The following is a 22,130-nucleotide window of genomic DNA, read 5'->3' as shown; positions in this document are numbered from 1 at the left end:
GGGTCACTTTGTTCATTAATTCTGAAGGTCCTTTCGAAAACGTATTCATCCCTTATTTAAATGTATCGGCTTTTAAAGGACCTTATTAAAGGTCTGTTGAGTATATTTATCCGAATACAAAGATCCTGTTTGAATTCCCCAGGTATCTTCAATAATACATTGCAACCAAGAAATTCAGCTGACTTTAATTTCATGCATTTTATGTCACTTCAAGATATTTAATTTTTTTTTTATGTAACGCAATTTTTGGAGATTATTGGACCCCCCCCCCACCATCTACTCGCCGTAACGTTTTTCAGTACCCAAGTACAGTACTATACCCAAGTATAGTAAAACGTTTCGTGACCACCTAGTGACTCTTTAGTTACTATTATGTGCTGTAAGTCGAAAAAAATATTAACAATAACGCGTAATTTAATTAATCCCCGCCACGCATCGTAACGTTTTACAAAAGGACCCCCCTCCCAAAATACGTTACGTAATACTTGAACGCTCCCTAAGTAAAAGACACATAACTCTTCATATATAACTTTAATAATTCTTTTTACCAAATAGATTTCAACCAAATATTTCTATAAATTCCCATAAAAGGGCGTTATTTACATCGTTTGTTAAACTATTACATTTCAACTCGGGCATTCCCGTCAAAGTTCCAACATTGGTATGAGTAAAAAGCTCATAACAACGCGTAGATTGTTTCGTTTTTAAAACTTTTCTCATCTCGTCCCTCGCAACGAAGTTTTTTATAAGCGATTCTTGCGAACAATACGCCTGATGTTACATCGATTCAATATTCCACACTTTTTACTCCACTCAGCGGGTGCTTTGGGTTTTATTGCAATGATAATGAATTACGGCGTTGTGTTATTTTGAATAGTACTGAGCTTAGGGAAAAAATATGTGCCTATTTTGTTTTAACACATTTTGAGATCATCGGAAAGGAATTTAGATTATAAGGTTATTTACGAGTAATAAAAGTGACAATGGTTAAAAACTGTATTCGTAGATTCGGGTTCGGGATTAAGTAACTGTTCTAGACCGTTAAACAGACCGTTAAATAAATTCATAGACTCACAAAAATAGATTATATATAACGTAATTTTTTAATGTTTTTTGTTACAGGCAAAACTAGAGACAAAAGCATTAAAGGCAAAAAGACCTGGTTTTACAGACGACAGATACAATGAAACATCTTACTATATGGAAAATGGTAAGTCCTATTTCAGTATTCATTGTCTACGACATTAGTATTCGTTTAAGGCTGGCATCGTGCCCAAGACTGATAGCCCGGATGTCCATGGACAGCGGTGATCACTAACAATGGCGACCGGTCTGCTCAATTTCGCTGCTATATCAAAAAAAAAAAAACACACACTTTATTCTCGAGGTTGTGATCCAGGACGTACGACCGTATTACTTTAGATAAAGCAATTTCCTAGAAAATACAAACATAAATAAATTAGACTTCATACTGAAAATTAGATTATTAAGACTCATTTATCATGTCGACTAGTATTTTGTACAAATTGACGAAAATCTGAGCGCGTCTTATTATCTATTAACTAAATTTACGAGCTGTGTTGCACTGCAGAACATAAAGTGAAGAATCAGAAATATAAAAGCAAATTAAGTGGAAAATATGAGACGGTACGCTGGACTTCAGCCAACTTCACCTGAGAATGGCACACTGCATTGCGAAGCGTTTGTACTTAACAAACTTTTAATAGAAGTGCAATTACTTTATTACCATTGTTCGTTCAAACAATTGTTTAGTGGACCAGTTTGTAGATGTTCAGGAATTTCTTAGGTTCCCTAAAAGCGTCGGTACTCAACGGAATTTCTGTGTATTATATTCAAAGTATAAAAATAGACGTTGTAATGTAACCCCGTTAACCGCTTTAATTAATAAAAAGCAAGCATGTTATAAAAGTTTCTCTGTGCCAAGAATAAATTGTATAATAATTGCCGGGTCACGATTATTCGGCAAAATTTTTCAATCCATTTTAAATATGAAAATGGCCTAACCTATCTTGTTCGTAAACTTACTGCAATGCTGTTGTTTCATCGTTAAATTGCACCCTTGAGAAAGTTTAATAGATTCGTCGTAATTATTTAGTTGAAATATTTTTCCTTCAAATATTTGTATTCAATGTATTTGTAAGCCTTTTCAGGTCTGATTAAATGTACATCCAATACTAACATCTGAATTCAAAATCCTCATATTGCAGGACTCAGGAAAGTGTACCCATATTACTTCACATTTACCACCTTCACAAAAGGCAGATGGGTCGGCGAGAAAATTCTCGATGTCTTCGCGAGGGAATTCAGGGCGCATCCCGCGGCCGAATACGAAAGGTGCATCAGAGCTGGCACCCTCACGGTCAACTATGAAAGAGTTGACCCCGATTACAGACTCAAACACAACGATCTACTCGCTAACGTTGTCCATAGGTACTATATCTATAATTAGCGAAGCCAAAATTTGTAGATAGCTTACGATATCTAGTATGTCATCACACGAGACTCGATCAAACATATTGACACTCTGTTAGATTAGCTCCGTTAAGTTCCCGTTTATCTTAACCAATCTTCCTTCTACTCACACGGGATCGTATTTATTGGAACTTAGATTTTCTACTAACAATGCTTGTTGAATTTCTAAGTTTACCATACGCTTGTAAATACAAGCTTTTAAGTTGTGAAAATCAAAATTTGCCACCAAACGAGCATGCGAACGCTGAGCTTCCTGGATACACGTTCCGTCATGGATTCGATATTTATTATATCGGTCATGAACCTTCACATAATGTTATGTTGACTGAGCTATTGTTATGCAATTATTCCTATTCTATTACTCCTGACAATTTAAAAAAACACTTGGAGTGTCGTGACTTTAAAATAACAAACGAACGGGTGAGAACTCGTGTTGCGTTGAACCCTGTGGTCATATGTCATCAGAGAATAAAAGAAAAGAGAAAAGAGAATTATTGAGTTCCATCACACGGTGACCCTTCGCCTGACGTGTGTATCGTTGCAGGCACGAAGTACCAGTGACGAGCCAACCCATCAACCTCGTACATATCGACGAGGACATAGTGGTTGTCAACAAACCAGCCTCTATTCCCGTAAGTGGCAAATGAGACAGCCATTTGGTTATGCTTTTTTTCATTATCACTTCCTTCTTTGCATGCTTATATTAACTCTAGTTTTAAGGCTTGAACACTTGTGGTAAGTATTCACTTATGTGTGCAGTAAGCTATGTATTGCTATGTAGATAAATTCATTTAGAGACATTTTCATAATTCTTTTATTTTTGCTATATATTTTTCGTCTAAAAGACTTTCACAACCCTTTTGCGTCACAAAAAGTTTCAAATTCGAACATTACATGACTTTAAAAGCACATAAGTTGCGGTTAAAATCCGCTTTCCTTCCAAAGCTTCAAAGTCCTTTGACGTATAAAGCGGTCCCTTTGCAAGAAATATTCCATTCTGTGATGGAGTGCCTTTAATAATACCGTCTCTTGTCACTTTCATATCGACTTTTAGTACAGGGGTGTCTTTATTATGACTTTAATGTTCTCGGTACGATGTTTTTGACGTGCCGAAATTAAGTTACTCGCGTTTTCTTATTCAAAACATTTTTCAAATTTTGAGGCGGATTATTATTGCGAGATAAAAATACAAGATTATATGTTTCAAGAAGTGAAACTGATTTATCTTATCTTAATATATATAAATTACGTGTCACGTTGTTTGTCCGCTATGGACTCCTAAACGCCCGAACCGATTTCAATCAAATTTGCACACCGTGTGCAGTTTGATCTAACTAAAAAGATAGGATAGCTTATATCTCAATTTATACTCGCAATATTATTTTATATATGATAGTCACAATTCTAACAGATGGCGCAGTGTTGAAAGTAATGGCATTACCTACCACCAAAAAAGCATGGTTGTCCCCATGACTGGTTCTCCTACCGTTTCCACTACTATGTAATATAACTAAAACCTTAGCCACAGCAACGCTTGGCCGGTCTACTAGTATATTATATAATATAAAAAATATGTTATTCAAAAGCTTGTTTTGTTTAATATGTAAATAAAACTCTGTTGAAATAATATAGGAAACACCAACATACCGAAGATAGGAAACTTGTATCCCAATTTGAGTTCGATAGGTCAACCAGATCCGGATTTCGGTGAGAAATTCGTTGCCTAAAGATCAAACGAATATAAATTGAGCATGCAGATAAAAGTCAGTTTAAACGTTTTGAAATAAAACCATTTAAAACCCGGTTTTACGATAGAACTAAGTAAAAGCTAAATCATCTAAAATAGTACAAAATAAATCTAACTTAATATTTTTATATAACTATTATATGAAAGTGCTCATTTAACAGAATAAAACGTAAATGAAACAATATACCTACAGTACGACTTTACAGATAAATTCCTTAAAAGCGATTAATAAAATAATTCACCACTTAACACAAGTCAAAACATAAATAAAAGATCACTTAATTTATGGACTGAAATCAAAAAGAGGATAAAACCAATAATGATGTGTAGCTAATAATTAAAAAAGAAACATAAAACCTGTTTCTTTTTAAAGAAGACATTGCATGATGGCTCCCATCTCTTTAGATGGTTTAGTAAAATAAAGTACAGGGTGTTCACAATTTATTCAAACTATGAACCATAGTCAAAACCTAACATCAAATCAAGAATTTTGTGAAACGTCAAATGTCTGCAAAAACGATTTTTTGCCATGTATATTATTTCTAGGAAACATTTTTTTAATAACTATCTACTACAATAAAAAATAGGGGTTGATCGTATAGGGGTGAAAATTAAAGGTTGTATGTATTTTTTAGAGCCACATAATAGAAAAATAAATTTTATCCAAAAAATAAAAAAGTTTGGGGGTGGGCACCCCTTATCACTTAGGGTTTGAAAGATAGATAGTAGCCGATTCTCAGACTTACTGAATATGCATAAAAAATTAATAAGAATCGGTCAAGCCGTTTCAGAGGAGTATGGTAACAAACATTGTGACATGAGAATTTTGCATATTAGATTAATATTCAGTCTTACAATAGGTATTCTCGCTAAAACTGTCTTAATATTGTGTGTATACGTCCGCGTGTAAAATCTACAACATATTATAACGTTCCCAAAACACGTCTTGCATCTTATTGTTTCAATAGAACATCAGTAAAGTATAATTTAAATCAAACTTTACACAGACTTAATTCATTACATTGTACATAACGTAACGTTTAACGGCTGTAAATTTTTGTTTAAATTCGTAGTACTCACTTATTCCTAACACATCCTGTATATCGCCTCAAGCAAAAATAATAAGTTGTGTACAATATTGGCTATTTCGCTGCGCTTATCAGTCGCCTCGGGGCTCTTTAATAAATTAACGTAATCAAGAAACACATAATGATATAAAAAGAAATACCTTCATGTAGATGTCTCAGTTATTTATTAGTTTGAGTTTACTGAATGACGGTGATTTTTATTCGTTAGGAATGCAACAGGCAATATTTTATCGGACTAAAATGTCTTTTAAAGTCAAATATAATTAGCAAATTAATTTAAAATTAAATTTAAAGTTTATTGTATTAAAATATATACAATAGCAATCCCGACGGAAGATGATCCTTATTACTTTAAAATAGATCAATCAAATTTTAGATTTATAAGAAAATATTTTAACTTACATATATTGCAAAAGGTTTTTTTAAATCATTTAATCAAATTGGACTGATTTGAAAACTACGTGATTGTTATGATATCTGATGTTATTTAAAAAAAACAATTAAGTAAAAGGCCTCCCCCCTGCCCCCTCATGGTCCGTCATTCCTAAGAATTAGTCACTGACAAATATGTAATTAGCATTCCATACGTTAACTTCATATGAATTTCGTCGCCTCAGTAGTACCGCCTTAAATTAACAGAAAGCAATATTCTAAGTAATATGAGTTGCCGAGACAGATCGATTTGATTGATACAACGCGTATTCTGAGAATTTGAGACGGTATACACTGATTTATTACTTCTTTTGATTGTCAATATAATTGCGCGGTGATAAAAGAATTTTATTCCCTATGGACAGCCAATATTTTTTGGACGTAAAAAGTTGAAACTCTTGCAACTTCAGGTCAAAGGAAATTATTATATAGCACTTTTTAATCATTATTTTTTACTTCCATCGGAAAGTAGTTCCTAGAAGAGCCGGTGAGAAAGACATTTTTCTAAATAATTATTCGTTTACACAAGTGTATTAGACATTTATTTAGTATTATAAAAAAATCAAAATACTGTTCATTAGTCATTGATATTGTAAACAGTTTGTAAAAATACTTTATTCATAGTAAAATCTAAGTGTCCTTGATTATATACTTTGATAGATACGGCTTCTCAGAGGATTATTCGATTACACACGACACCTATTTACAAACCTACATACGTAGTATATGATTTGTTCTTCTGTAGGTGTGGTTTTATTAAATTATCTGTAATGATATTACGTCGGGTAAAGCAAATCTCTTTTAACATTACCTCAATAAATATAATTTTAATAATTGAAATCAATATTATACAAAACATTCTTAGAAATGGCTTTAAAATTTAGTCCGTTAGGGCAGGCAAAAATCTCTGTATTGTGATGATAAAACGATGTGCGAGAAAAGTACCAGCTCTGAGGTCCACGTGATATAAATATATGATTTTTGTCGGCAAAATTCGCCCACATTTAAATCTCTATGAAAGAGTGCCCCATACATATTCACTTCACTAGTGTTTACTTGCATACGTTCACATTGATTTGAATTTTAATGCATTTTGACCCCTTTAGTATAGACACCAACATACTGAACATCACAAAATGAAATACAAAAATTTTGACATCTATATTTTGAACTTAAGTTTTAGGTTATCATCGTTTTAATTATGTATAATGAGTATAAATGTAAATAAATAAAAGTTTGTAATAATCAAATAACAATGATAAGGTATGAAGTGATTGTGTAATGCTAGCGTTCGACGGGGCAATCCAACATCTTTGGACAAAATAGCTCCTTTGTTTTGTCCTATTTTTCCAAACCTTTTCTTATATCCCTAATCTGCCCTAACATAATTTAATACCCTATTTACGCCTACTGTCCTAATAAGCAATAATAGGCGGTTAGCGTCATTCTTTCCAAATTTAAAGCGATTCAATCGCGCAATCAAAACTTGAATAGTTTCTTTGTAATTGGAGTCCGCCCCGTTGGACGCTTGAGTTGAGCAGACACTCAGTTCGTACTTACTTTGGGCCAGGCACGAGACCCCCGTGCTCGCTTGTCCCTTGCGCATCATTTACGCTGACGAGGACCTACTCGTGCTAGACAAGCCATGCTCGCTGCCGGTGAGTCTTACCTTACACCTTGAGAGACTGGGCAAGCATGATTCAAAGGATTTTCGACTTTAAATGCCCGATTTTGACGCTTCACTAAACAATACTTCTCTTAATACATACAGAAGATGTCATTGCATGTTTTTCTTTAGGTTACTTGATTTTTTAAGATAGTGACAGTGATAGTATATACTTTTTTATCAATAGAACTTACCAGATGTATGACTAGACTACATAAAGCATACAAAAAATAGATTAGGTATTTTTTTTATGAAACGTTTAATAATTAAAATTAATTGAAAAAATATATAATCAGTTTAGAATATAAATTATATTTTATTTTTTATTACTCTAATAATACGATTTATCTATGCATGAGTTATTCTTAAATATTTAATAAGAAATTCTTTATTACAAATCACCTTTTATTTATATTTTTATACCTTTATCGTATATAAATCTTAGTAACAAAACTAGATAATTTCGATTTGAGGCTTTTCGACTATCATGATATGAGGTCTCATTCTTTAAAAACCTTCCGAATCTAAAAGCATTTAAGATATTTAAGTTCAGAAATGCTTTGTCAAATGGAACACGAAGACGAATGGAATTTTAAAATAAGGGTATCCATGGCGTCTGTGAACGCTGTTCTTTGTAAAAAATTCAATTTGAAACTCCACGATCTGATTTGCAAGCGAAATTTCAGTTGCGTTGTCTTTTTTAACCAATTCATTTGAAATTATTTTATTCTCCTTTAATATGTTAATGACTTAATTGACTAGAGTCAAACATATTCTGTCTCAATTTTTCAAAAGTGAAACTATTTTCGTGGAACTCGTTAACTCCTCGTTAATAAGAGAAGACTTTAATTGAATATTAAACAATTACTTTGCATGCTAATTAACACATCACAAATTAAATCCCACTAAGCTTTATGAGCTTTTAGTTTGCTTCGCTTCATTCACCGGCTTGTATTAACATTGCACAAAGATAATATAAGTTAGTTATTGGTTATAAAACATTATTTTTTTAGAACCCTTATCAAATTATTGCCTCAAATAGCTACTGAATGTCTTGCCTTTATCACTCTTGTGTCACTTTGAATTTATTTCCATATTTGTAGCGTTAATGTTTAATATAAAATGAGTTTGGTAGAATTGTAAATTTGACTTAATGTTATTTTCATAATACCTGTACCTTATATTATTAAAATTAGAAAGCTTAGTATAACGGCTTCGAATATATAAGGTGTGAAAAAAATAAAACGAATGTTATAAAGTATTGCTTTAATATTAAAAAAATATTTATCCTTCAATTGTAATAGATATACATTATACTATGTTATAGTAAAGACCTTGGAAATAATCGAGATTCCTTCTATAAAAACTGTATTTTAATTACATTATCGACCAGGTACAGGATAAGTTATATGTAAAATCGAGTACAGCGTGCACATGCTTAAATCTAAATCAAATAAACACCACAGGTTCACCCTTGTGGCCGGTATAGGCACAACACAGTGGTATTTATCCTCGCCAAGGAGTACAACTTGAAGAACTTGAGGACCATTCACAGACTCGACAGGCTCACGTCAGGTTAGTTGAAATGCATACACTTAATCTTGATTGAGTGGATATCTGTAACTTCATCTTTAGTGATCTGTATTTATTAGGTGTTTTTCTTAGTAATTGCGAGAATTTTACAATTACTTGTGAAATAAGTTTGATACTTACCAGTAATTAATAGCAAAAAGGCCTTTTCAAAATCTTATGTTCTTGATGAGACCTGCTATGTTTGACGATAAGGATTGGGAATATATATTTCTGCACATTAGGACTGATAATTTTTTAGGTAAAAATATCCGTAGCTAGAACAATCATTATTTTATGGTAATCAAAGTATGTACATCTCAGACATAAACGCTATATGCGGTTGATAACTAAGTGATTTTGGCAGTATTACTTGTATGGGTAACATAACTAAATAAGTACAGTCAAAACCGTTTATGACGACATCGTTTAGAACAACATACCGATTATATGGACCAAAATCAAAGGTCCCGGCTGAATTCTATTGTATTAGGTTCTTAATAACAACGTCATCGCCTGTTACGACTATCCGTTTTTACGACCATATATGAGTAGTCCCTTCGATGTCGTTATAACTGATTTAGAGTGTATAGTATATACTATAACTAATTTTTTTTTTTTTGATATAAGATTTACATAAGACATTATGTTTACGCCAATTTCATTCAGCGATCAAGAACACGTAACGAAAGTCTCGCCTTAATATTAATATTTTCTCTTGGCAACAAGCGTTAGATTATGCCTGTGTTAACAGCTCGTTATTTCTTAACCAGGTCTCTTGCTATTCGGCCGAAGTCCAAAGAAGGCAAGACAGATGGAACATCAGATTAGGAATCGGCAGGTGCTGAAGGAATACGTATGCAGGGTTGACGGTGAATTTCTTGAGTGAGTATTTCAAATTTAACTTATTTGAGATAGTTTTAAAGAATAGAATTCTGTTCTTGACGTTAATAAATTTTTATTAGTGGCCATATTACTATTGTTATGCGGTCCCTGGCATAAGAAAAATGTCTATTAACAATACAGTATTTCTGAAATTTATGCTTTATTTATTTATGTAAGAGAATATTAATAAGTTAATGTTTAATTTATTTGCTATTTTATAATAACGTAATAACTATATTTTAGCAAGGGGCTAGTGCGGTTAGTATTAAAATGATAAGAATAGGAATAAACAAATATATATTACTTAAATAAATATTGTTATTGCTGTTTATATATTTTTAAGAGTTCTTTGTTTTTCGGTCAGTAAATAAAATTATTATTTTAGTACAAACAAAATTAATAATGTTGAAAATAATTGTGTCGAAGTTTATATGAAATAAGTTCGTCATTTTTTCTAAACGAAACGAACGTCTGTGGAGAAACGAAAAAGTTAATAAAAATATTTGTAAAGTCTTAGAATGCACAATAAGAACCAGCCCATTATTACAAAGAACAAAAATTTATGTAAATAATTGTTTTGTTATAGGTATAGATAGTTCGTTATAGATTAATTACAATATAATTTGTCATAGCACCTTGGTACCATCTTGCATATATACGCGCAGACAGGACATAATTTGAGGGCTTAAATCTTGTTGGACGACGTCATGCAAGATTTAATGCATTAGTTAAATACATATTGTCTGGTTGTTGATATAATTGGAATATAGATTTTCATAACAACCGTATAAACAGTATATACATGTTTTGTAATATATTGCTATTTTAAAAGAGTACCGAGAGTTTTTTACGCCGGCTTTTTCTCTTGGCCTACACCCTTTGTCTTCTTTGGCGATGAGTAGGGATGCCTACAAATTCAAATTTAATGACGTGGATACTTGTATCTTATGTTCCATAATAAACATATTTTTTTTTTTTTCTATAAAGGTGAAATGAGATAGTGACGTATATTTACGTACTAATAGATCCCTTAGTACGTTTGTAGGTTTAGATGTTTGAAACTACTCAAAGGTTTTAGTGCGGATTTCATCAATAAATTGATTCAAGATTAACATATAATATATAATAATAGTAATTTGAAAAAACAATTTTTTTTTTCTCATCATGCACTTTAATCTACGAAAGTGCGATTTCATGTTTCCTGATCGGTCGGATTGATAATGATAAAATAAAAGTTTTAATCTAAAACTTTTCTTTCTGGCATAACATAATTTTTATTAAACCTCCATCTTGCTCTGTTATGTAATCATGTAGTTTCCATTTAAGGTAATACCAAGACTTATAGTTAGATGTTGGCAAAGTTACACGCTATGACTCTAATTGCAAAATTAATACTAAATTATGCGTTAAACGCTGTAATTATAAGCCACACAACACTTCATCAGTATCGATTGTGCTCAAGGAATATCTTAGTGTAATTAGCATTCAAGTGTTACAATATTGATGTAATGAACTAATTTGCTATAATGACATACTTCTTTTATGTAGTAATGAAAAGTGCAAAAGGAATTAAATATGCTAAATATCAAAATGATTATATGAAAATTTTCTCCAAATCGCTTTTGCTCTTATTTTTAACTATAGCGTGATGCTTGATTATTAATTTCTTTGACTGCTTCAGTATCCCTACCTCTGGAAAATATAAGTCATTGTCAAACCAATTTGTACCTATATATGTGTTTGTACGTTGTACTGTTAAAAAACGATAGGTCTGTGTCGTAATTAGGACATGATGACACTATATTAATATCGTACATTGAAGAACAAATATATGTGAACGAATGTCACATGACCTGTTTTAAATGTAGACCAACTTTTTACAACCTGTAATAACAGAAATTACAGCTCTACGGTCACTCTGTTATCATCGTAGTTTGCTACGTTGTTTTCGTAGCACTATTATGCTACGATTTTTACTAGGTATCGAAATTTGATAGTATTTTTTATTCCGTTTTTTATTTTAATAAAACATGGGGCTAAGAGACACGAGACCTGGTGTTAAGTGCCGCTCATGGAAAGTTATAACGCCGGAAGGCACGCGAGTGCGGTGTCGGCAGTATAATTTGTATATATATGTTTATTTATATTTTCATACGTACCAGTCAATATGTGTTTTATTTATGATATTCGCTATTTTTTATCATTGATTCAAGAATAAGAAGAATTCTTTTCTATAAATATCTCTTATTGTAAGGCTTGAAGAGTATCTTCTCAGTCGAGATTATTAAAAAAAAATGTTTTATAATTTCTTATATATTTATTTTTCAGGGAAGAAATCGAATGCACAGAACCAATAGAAGTTGTAAGCTACAAGATAGGTGTATGCAAAGTATCGCCAAAGGGCAAGGACTGTTCTACAACGTTTAAGAGGCTTGGTTTCAACCCTCGTACCAACACCAGTGTAGTGCTGTGCCGGCCTAAGACCGGAAGAATGCATCAGATCAGAGTGCACCTTCAGTATTTGGGTGAGTAATTCCTATCAAAGCGTCTTTAATAAATCATTAATATATAAATTTGATCAGTTTGTTTTTTAATATCGTGTGAAATTTTGTGTATATTTTAACAAATTTAAAATAATCTGAAATACTATCGGTAGATAGTATCAGGTATATTCCAACTTAGGGTACAATCCAAGTTTCATCATAATCGGCTTAGTACTTTTTGAGATATGGGCATCCACGCATTATAAAGGCACCAAGCCAATAAAGTTGGCAGATATTTGAAGTCGGTTTGATATTTGTAAATTACTTAATAAATTTTTGTCTTTCAAATTTAAACTTTGAGCTAACGCGGTGGTGGTGAGAGTACCAACACATCAGAACCATATTTCTATATTTATATAGTTAGTCAAAATTAATAATAATGATTGATTTACTTTAGACTACAGATCCATTCTACGTGCATTGTTTAATTTATGTGAACATACATTTCCATGACATACACACATTCTGTATTAACTGAAAGAACATGAAACTGTCCAAACAATACCTATACCCGCTAAACAAAGCATAAATGTGTCTGCCCGCAGCAGATTAATCCAAATAAAGGGCGAAAATATTTTTTCTTAAACAAGCAATATTGGCGGGCCATAAAAAATGTTTTCTTAATTAAAAAAGGTATCTAACGGAATTTGAACCACAGTTTTGACGGTATATTTTTACAGGTTTTAGTTGTAAAATGAGAATACAGATATTCTAATTCCGTAATGTATACGCTTAGTATTTAAAACAACTATTAACACTGAATAAGTAATGTGCTTTAATAAGCTCTCGGAAAGTAAGCCCCTTCATCAGAGTAAGGATTTCGTAGTTATTTTTACGTAAGCCCCTCTAAAACTTTACGAACTATGATACAGTTCAACCCATACTGTTAGTTGCGAAACTAAAAAAGCGCAACTTAATTAACTGACTATGAAAGTCGAACTAAATTGGATGTTGTATCTTACAACCAACGAATTTCTGATAAACTTTTTTAAATAAGAACAGTAATTTTTTTTTTTATTTCATCATGCTAATTAGCTTGGTAGGTAAGGTACGAATTAATTGTTTGTTGAAACAACAAGTTTTAATCGACTACACGTATATAGTACGGGAGGTAGCAACGTTTGAAAAGAAAGAATTTTAGGTCAGCTGATTTTGTGATATGTCTTCCTTCTTGCTCTTTCGGTTAGAGTCTGGGCAATCTGGCTGGCGGTAGCGGTTGCGTTCATTAGTGCGCATCCTATCTGTCCGGTAATAATCCTGGATTTTAAAAGCATTTTAAGAAGCGTAATTTTTAATTTTTCGTTTTTAAATAAGTCTACCTGACATACTTTTTTTATTGCCAGACATTTTTCACATTGCTAACTATGTGCCAGACGCGATTTTAAGTTTTTTTTTAATAAAAATTTCAAAGTATTTTAGAATGTCTGTAATTTTAATATTATGTTATTTAAATATAAGAAGAACTAAAAATGAATTTGCCAGACTTTAATTCGATTGTTAAGTCTTGAATTAAAATGAAAAAGTATTGCAATACCTATGATGAAGCATTGCATTTTAAGAAGCGTAATTTTTCCTTTTTAAATAAGTCTACCTGATATACTTTTTTTATTGCCAGACATTTTTCACATTGCTAACTATGTGCCAGACGCGATTTTAAGTTTTTTGTTTATAAAAATTACAAAGTATTTTAGAATGTCTGTAATTTTAATATTATGTTATTTAAATATAAGAAAAACTAAAAATGAATTTGCCAGACATTAATTCGATTGTTAAGTCTTGAATTAAAATGATAAAGTCATGAAAAGTATTGCAGTATGATGAAGCATTGCATTTGAGGAAGCGTTCTCTGTGAACGTGAACTTCTGCGTCAAAATCGATTTGGCAAATATGAAAAATAATCCTAGAATCAGCTTCTTCGTGTTTTTCACACGATAATGATTCTTCAATAGTTTTTATTACTTAGTTATTCGTAAGTCCGTATAGGCCACATGGGGGGGGATTGTAGAGATACATAGGTATATGGTACGTTAACCGTAACAAAATCGATATATTAAAGATATATGTCGTAACTATTTTATCATGAACTGTGGCAAACCGCCAGTCATATCCACTAAAGAACTCTTTTTGCATGCAATTATGAAGTCTGAATAGTTGGCGAAAAAGTTTCAACTTTCGTGTTGCCAATTTTCATTTTCAGTGCTTGTTAAAATTTCTTTTTTAATTTCTACCGCTGCTCTTCACAATGGTACGGCCACAAGCGTCCGATGTTTTTTTTTTTAATCCAACAATACCTGTTTTTCTACGTCAAATAAATTATGCATTTAATTTTAGCTGCACTTATTTTGCTTGGGTTAGATTATGCGTTATGCAACACTCCATTAAATAAAAGTATGGACTGTTTCAGTTCTTTTTGAAAGGATTTTGAGTGTACCTGGGTTTTTATATCCGTGTTGAAAGTAATTATGATATACCTGGAAGAAAAATATATAAAGCGCAGAATTATTGTCCGCTAACACTCTTTTTATCCATTAGTATATTTTTGTATTTACCAACATATATATTAACCAGTGGCGCTACAACCTTTTAAGGTTTGGGCCTCAGATTTCTCATATACGCCGCCACAGGGGTGAGAGTCGGACGTACATACGGTCATAACATATCTATATATGTTATGAATGATCTATGAGCAGTTACAAAAATAATACCCCTTGTGCGGTCAGGATATGGAGAATGTTATAATATTTTTAATTAAGTCGTCGTTTTATAAAAATCAGTTTCTTAGTGCCAAATAATCATTTCAACTTTGTATTATTTTGAAATGTCTTATTAATTTGCTGCAGGTTACCCAGTAGTTAACGATCCGTTATACAATCATCCTGTATTCGGACCGCTACGAGGCAAAGGCGGTGATACGGGAGGCAAGTCTGATGAGGAGTTAGTGAGAGATCTGATTGCCATACACAATGCTGAGAACTGGCTCGGCGTGGACGCTGCTGATGATGATATGCTCTTTTCTAAGCCTCCTACTGATGATAAAGGTAAAGTGTTTGACCGTTTTGGAATTAATCTGGGTGCCGTTCTATTATTAATCGCGACGTGTCCATAAACAAATACATGACTGTCGGATAATAAGCTTGATGAATCATCGTAATATTGGGTTAAAAACATCGTTTTTTTTTCACATTGTTTATTGTTTTTTAACTAACTTGTTCGCCAATTATTTTGCCCACTGATCCAAATTGTTTCGGGTATTAAGTCTTGATTACCCATTTGTGACTGAATAGTCATTGTTTATAATTGTTACAGTTGGCGAAGATGAATGTGATACAGGATCAGCGTCACGAGAGTCTTCACCAAGGTTGGAGTCGCCGGCTCCTGGGATAACCCCATCTACAGTCATGACGCGTAAGTTTTCACTTGCAATATACTTACTGGTCGGGCTTGAATTCGTGTATGCGGTGATATTAGTTATTTCGACTATGTATTTGCGTGTTGTACCCACGAGAATGTAAGTGCGTGCTCATATTTCACCGTGCCTACTGCTGATAGAGGACAAATCTTTGTTTTTAATTATTAATTAAATATTAATAACTTAAGATGTCATAGAACGGGAGAGAAGAACTCTCTTCCGTTCTACGCCTTTGATTTGAGAACTGGCAGTAAATATAAAATTAGACGCATTTCGCATTTAATATGTACTTCTTATTTACGTTCATAAGTGTACATTGTGATACCTAAATGAATAAATGATTTTGATTTGATTTATACAGATTATTAAGGAAACAATATTTATTTCGTAGCGTGGTAATAGTGGTTAAAGTATAATTTCAAACTCAAGAAACACCAGTAATATTTCCTTATGCGCAATATTGGTTTTAATCTAGGAATCAATCAAATCAATCGTGAAAACTTGTGTCATCCGTCAACCAATTGGCACTTGCCGTGTCGCCATTGAAGGCATACCTCCTAATAATAAAACCTCATTAATAGATTAATAATGAGGATTATTAATGCAAACGCGTGATACCGCCGCTTCTGGACACTCACTCTGGAAATAATATTTAGGACATATAATATCTGTTCTCTTATGTGTTTCATTTGTCTTACTAATAATTTCATTTGTTTAGCGACTCTAGCCAGTCCGTCGAGTGCGTCAGAGGCGCCGATTGAGGAGATGTGCAACATTGCACATTCGCCAGTTCTATGCAACGACGACTCTAGTGACGCTAAGGTTAGAATTTTTTATATTAAAAAAAAAATATTTTTCTAAACAAAGAATTTTAACATGATAAATTAAAAAGTCGTATATCATTTTTTTTACCGTATTAACTTAATAAAAGGTCACGTTTCTGTCTTTCAACTATATATATATAAGTTGTTGAAGGAATCTTTAATCTGATTTTACAGTAATTTCTGTGACTTCCTATTAAGCAAATAATAATATAAGTAATACTCTAAATATCAATCTGAATAGAAAGACTATTTTCTCCGACATTCGAATTGAAACATCGAAAATACAAGGCGCATTGCAAAGCAAAGAGCCTGACAGAGTGGACTAATTTTTATTATATTACTAGCAGACCGGCCAAGCGTTGCTGTGGCTAAGGTTTTACTTATATTACATAGTAGTAAACTGTTCAAGGGAAGCGGTAGGAGAACACCAGTCATGGGGACCTCCATGCTTTTTTGGTGGTTATGCCATTAAATTGTAGCTTATGTGAAACGTTGGTACTTTCAACACAGCGCCATCTGTTAGAATTGTGACTATCAAATAATTAACAAATATTTTGAAATAAAATAACTTTGCGGGTATAAATTGAGATGTATCATTTAAGTTGGATCAAACTACACACGGTGGGCAAATTTGATTGAAATCGGTTAAGTAGTTTAGGAGAACATAGCGGACAAACAATTTGACACGTAATTTATATACATTAAGATTGACTATACAATTGCGTCTATAATTAAATATAACATAACGATTTCAGTCGGACAAAGTAACTGTAGCGACACAGACGGGATGCAGTACTCCCGGGGCGCCCCCTCAGGCCCCAAGTGGGTCAAACGGGTCTAGCCCGTCAGACGCGCTGACCGCTGATCCCCATTGCTACGAGTGCAGGGTGCGCTATCGGGACCCACGTCCTAGGGACCTCATTATGTATCTGCATGCCTGGAAGTATAAGGTAAAGATTTATGGGTCCAATATCTATATGTTTATCCGTCAAAATTGTTCCGTTTCGAGTGTAAGCATTACTAAGCATGATCTTAAATTTCAAAGAATATATTTTAATCTCATAATAAATATGTTTTTTATTAATAGGGGCCAGGTTGGGAATACGAGACGGAACTTCCTCAATGGGCTGACGTTGAATGGGAGGAAGCGGATAGTTCATAGTTACAGCAAATTGTACCATTGGGGACGCTTCTTGCGGCTTTGCGGGTGTAAAGTGTTATATTTGCATGGCATTAATCTTACATTGTTAATGGCAGCAAAGTTGATCGTTGATAACATTGATTGTTGATTTTCATAGATCATTAATATTTAATACCAATGAATTTATATATTTATCGTTGATTGGTAAAAATGATTATTGTTGTGGTATTGAAAATATGACAATAAAATAGAAGTATTCTGGTCGTTTCTTTTCTTCTGAAAATTATAATCTTGGATTTCTTTTTCGATTTTGTAATGAATATTAAAAAGATTTTGCCATGTAAATCAACTTTGTAGTCGCGGGTTGTGACCCTGGTGGAAAGATGTAAAATCATCGTGGCTGTTATAACTTATCCAGATAAGTTTTATAATTAATCTAAGGTAGACGTAAGTTTTTTGATGACAGTTGCAATTATGCAAATTCTTTTGTGTGTAGAGTTTATTTTAAAATGACAACTTTAATAAAAGTACCTACCTACATTTTATGGAGGGTAGACTTAAAAAATATTTCTTGATCAATTAAAATTGATTTTAGTGTTAGCTGGTTTTTTTAGTTCCTATCGGCCTATGTTTCAAGCTTTTGTAGATATTGTAAAAATATCAGTAATTAATCGCTTTAATATAGCAGGGTCTTATAAATATCATCTCATAATTATTTCCCTGTATTATTTGGCATATTATAAAATTGTAAATCTGGACCAGGTAAATTTTCTTAAACGGTTAAAACTAGCGTTTAAATAAAGAATAGTAGTATATAGAGCCACGTTAGGGAAAATGTCTTGACTAAACGTAACAGCGCAGTGATATCTGCGCTGTGATTTTTAACTGTTATTAATCACTGTTAAAATAGCAGGTTATATTTCATATGACTTTTCACTTGTCTTTAACCTTAGCGTGGCTCCTGACGTAGGCGAATCATTAATGTAATATTAAAATTTTGACGTTTTGGCTTCCATAGTGTAGTTTGTAAATAAATTATAATTTCATTTTCCGCATAATATATGCATTTATTTAAAAAAATACCAAAGTAAGGAGTTTCTAATCTCCAAAGATTAAAATGCCAGATAGTCCATAGAAGCAGCACATTTAAAGACATTAAGTTTTTTCATAAGTTTGCGTGTTTTGTCGACGGCTTAATGGATTCTAAAGGACTAGAACGTTTGAGTCGTCGACTTTTAGAAATAAGAATAAGTTTAGTTTAGTTTTTTGGATTGTTCGTAAACGTAGATTCATATAACATTAGCAAGTATTAAAATAAAAGACAATTCTTACTGTAACTTTGATAAAAAAATATTTTCACGAGCTTTCTATAAATTAATTCTATGGAAATATATATTTTTCGTACTTTTAGTGTAGACATAGTGCTTTATCGTACCTATTGTTCTGTTAAAATTCTCTAGTGCTTTGGAGTAAGCGTATATTCTGCGGAAGAATACCCTACCTTAACCTAACTTTGATTTCCTGTACCTGACATGTGACATATTCATAATAAACACTAATTTACATCACACACGACACTGGCGAAGTACCTTGTGCCCAGTTGGCACAAATAAAAGCCATTAAAAAGAAAAAATACATCACTAACACAAGTAAAAATAAAAGTAGACATGATGAAAATGGTTTTACTGCTAAGAGCAGTATCTTGGAGCTGTAATACTATTTATACGTGATAATTACTTAAATTCTTAGGTAAAATCACGCTACAGTAATTGACACACACATCGTCCACAGAATATAAACAAGATTGTACTTGTGGAATTTTGTATCGAATCACGTTTTATACTTGCGCTGCCTACATTACACTTCTGCCTTTATTAATCACTATGCAATTAATTAAATGTGCAAACGGCTACGCAATGTAAGGTGAACTTTCGATTGGATGGAACTAATCCAAAACCTGCGAAAATCTTTTGTTACGTTTAAGGTGGGTTATTAAAGGTTAAACTTACTCTATCGCCGCTGTAAATGTGCAAGTAGTTGGTTAGCGACCGATAATCTGTTTTGGGATCAACTCTTATTGGTAAGATTTTTTATAGTTATCGGAAACATTATCTAATTTTCTTCTATTAGTCGCTAAATGTCACTCACGGATTGGTTAATTTACTTATACATGAAGATATGGTTTTTAGCAAAATTCTATAAATGCGCTTAGAACAAAATTAATTTTGTTATTTGTGTCAAGATAATAAAGAAACAAGGGCTTTTATACATTAAATTATTTAAAAAATCTAAGCGTATTTATCTCAAACTAAAATATATAATGTAAAATGGTATACAATGGCATATCACCCTATAAAGCCTATTTCTATATGTCGTAGGCTTGCATATTGTTGTATTTTTAATAGTATATAAGTATTTGTTTATGTATAAAGCTCGCGTACACTTCTTTTTTTACAACATTTGGAGCGCTTGAGCGGTTTATTTATTTGTAAGAAATTTTCATGTGCCTTCAAAATAATGAAAAAGTTGATATTGATAAAATTGTAAACGTTTTTCCGATTTTTTTATTAGGATAGGTTTGGGATGAGCTAGGGTTGTTCAATTGGCACAACCCTATCTCGATATAGGCACAATTTTGCACATTTTATTCATTTGCGTTGTTGGTAATGGCCGATTAGTGCCATAATGGCTAAATAACTTTTACGGTTGCATATATTTCGCAGAACTTACAAAAAAAAAAATTACTATCGTGTCATATCGCCAAAGTTAATATATAAAAATGACGTAGTATACTTTACTAAAATAGACCTTATAATCGGTGTTAATTGTCATCAATCCTTGACATAACGTTATTGGTTAGCGCCATCTGTTATCACGGAATAAATATTCCGAAAGAAGACATCGTTAAATTGTATTACTAGATATACGTATCCTGTGGTATCAAAGCGGAAAACAAGTGGATTGGCAATCCTTCGATGTAAAGTACTCGTCAATAGATCATGATGCGTCATGAAAAATGTATGAGTCGGTTGCAACACTTCTTACCATATTGGATAGTGATGAATTCCGAGCTGCATTCAAAAGATCGAATAATTTCCATCGATTTACTATTGAACACTGTGTCTTATTAGCATGGAATTGTTTAAAATTGGAACAGAAAAGTCGATTTATTAGTTTAATAACATTTTTAATAATAATACACACACAGAGCACGAAGAAGTACTAATTTAATAAGATGATTTTTAATATATTTTTATCGTGTTTATAACACCAATATTAGTAACATCATAAATGTAATCTATTCTGCGAAAAATATGAAATCGAATGGTTTTTCCAATGTTGTGTTTTTAACGAATAAAGAAAGACATTTTTTGTTATTTTGTATAAGTATTTGGTAATTAAGAATACATAGTGTCTCCTTCTTTAGATACGTGTTGTAATGATCATGTTTCCACATAAAATTAATTAGAATAAACTTCATCATTGAATTTTATTGTTTTATTTCTCGTTTATGTAAATTGTTCACCCTTAAAACTATAAGTACCTACTACAGTTTTAACATGACGTGTGTGCTGTGTGCCTCAAAAGGATTGGTTTATATGGCACAAAAGCACAAATATTTGAAAACAAAGTTTAATCTAATCATCTCTATTAAATTTTTTTACATGTCTGAATTGAAGTATTAATGTCTTCGAATTAAGCAGTGAAAGTTATCCCTACATACCTACTGACTGCAGATAGCGCACGGCAATCAAAATATCGGCTAGAGTAGACTTGCGCCCTATATTGCGCGATTCAAGTTCCGTAGTTCCCTAGAGTTTAAACGAATAGCTATCTGTTTAAAATCTGCTAAGAGTTCTCATGAAAACTTTTTGGTAATAAAATAAATAATGATTAAATTGGATTAGATGAAAAATACAAGACTTAGAGTCTGTTTCACAATGTACGGATAAGTTCCAAATTAGCTATTTATTACTTATTGGTAGGATAAACACTATTGTTGCGTTTCACGACTGTCAGATAGCGCTATTCGTCACATAAAGTCCATCACAAGTTATGAGTCCGATGAAGTGTCAAATAGCACAATTTATCTTTATGTGTTGCATAGCTATTTGGTACTTTATCCATACATTGTGAAACAGACCCTAATTCTGATATCCGTAATGTACGGTGACAAGTCATTGCCGCTGTGTCTCTAGGTGAAAATACTATGTGGCAGTTGTAGTCCGCTATCACATAAAACTCAAATGTCGATAGACGATTTCTATACAAATTCTCCTAACTAACAAACAATCCTATTTACCACTTGTGAGACTTTCCTTTATAGCAAGGA

At 32.4% G+C, this 22,130-nt stretch overlaps 1 protein-coding gene across 8 annotated transcripts in view; it reads left to right on the top strand.

The window, feature by feature from the left end:
- Positions 1–19,469, top strand: part of LOC125050784 (RNA pseudouridylate synthase domain-containing protein 2-like) — a 245,885-nt gene extending 226,416 nt beyond the window's left edge. For 7 of the 8 annotated variants that reach the window (XM_047650786.1, XM_047650785.1, XM_047650787.1 and 4 more), the window contains 11 exons: positions 1,123–1,210; positions 2,229–2,451; positions 3,038–3,125; positions 8,893–9,001; positions 9,769–9,880; positions 12,209–12,405; positions 15,264–15,461; positions 15,730–15,828; positions 16,551–16,654; positions 17,412–17,606; positions 17,744–19,469. In XM_047650786.1, the coding sequence (XP_047506742.1) occupies positions 1,123–1,210; positions 2,229–2,451; positions 3,038–3,125; positions 8,893–9,001; positions 9,769–9,880; positions 12,209–12,405; positions 15,264–15,461; positions 15,730–15,828; positions 16,551–16,654; positions 17,412–17,606; positions 17,744–17,818 (1,488 nt within the window). In that variant the 3' untranslated portion in view covers positions 17,819–19,469. Of the gene's footprint in view, positions 1–1,122; positions 1,211–2,228; positions 2,452–3,037; positions 3,126–7,330; positions 7,419–8,892; positions 9,002–9,768; positions 9,881–12,208; positions 12,406–15,263; positions 15,462–15,729; positions 15,829–16,550; positions 16,655–17,411; positions 17,607–17,743 lie in introns of all 8 variants that reach the window. The other variant, XM_047650784.1, reaches the window with a different exon arrangement.
- Positions 19,470–22,130: the final 2,661 nt, after the last annotated feature.

This window comes from Pieris napi, chromosome 7 (genome assembly GCF_905475465.1).
Source record: "Pieris napi chromosome 7, ilPieNapi1.2, whole genome shotgun sequence".
In the NCBI taxonomy this organism is placed as follows: domain Eukaryota; kingdom Metazoa; phylum Arthropoda; class Insecta; order Lepidoptera; family Pieridae; genus Pieris; species Pieris napi.
The sequence above is the reverse complement of the archived record's forward strand: the minus strand, read 5'-3'. Positions and strand labels throughout refer to the sequence as shown.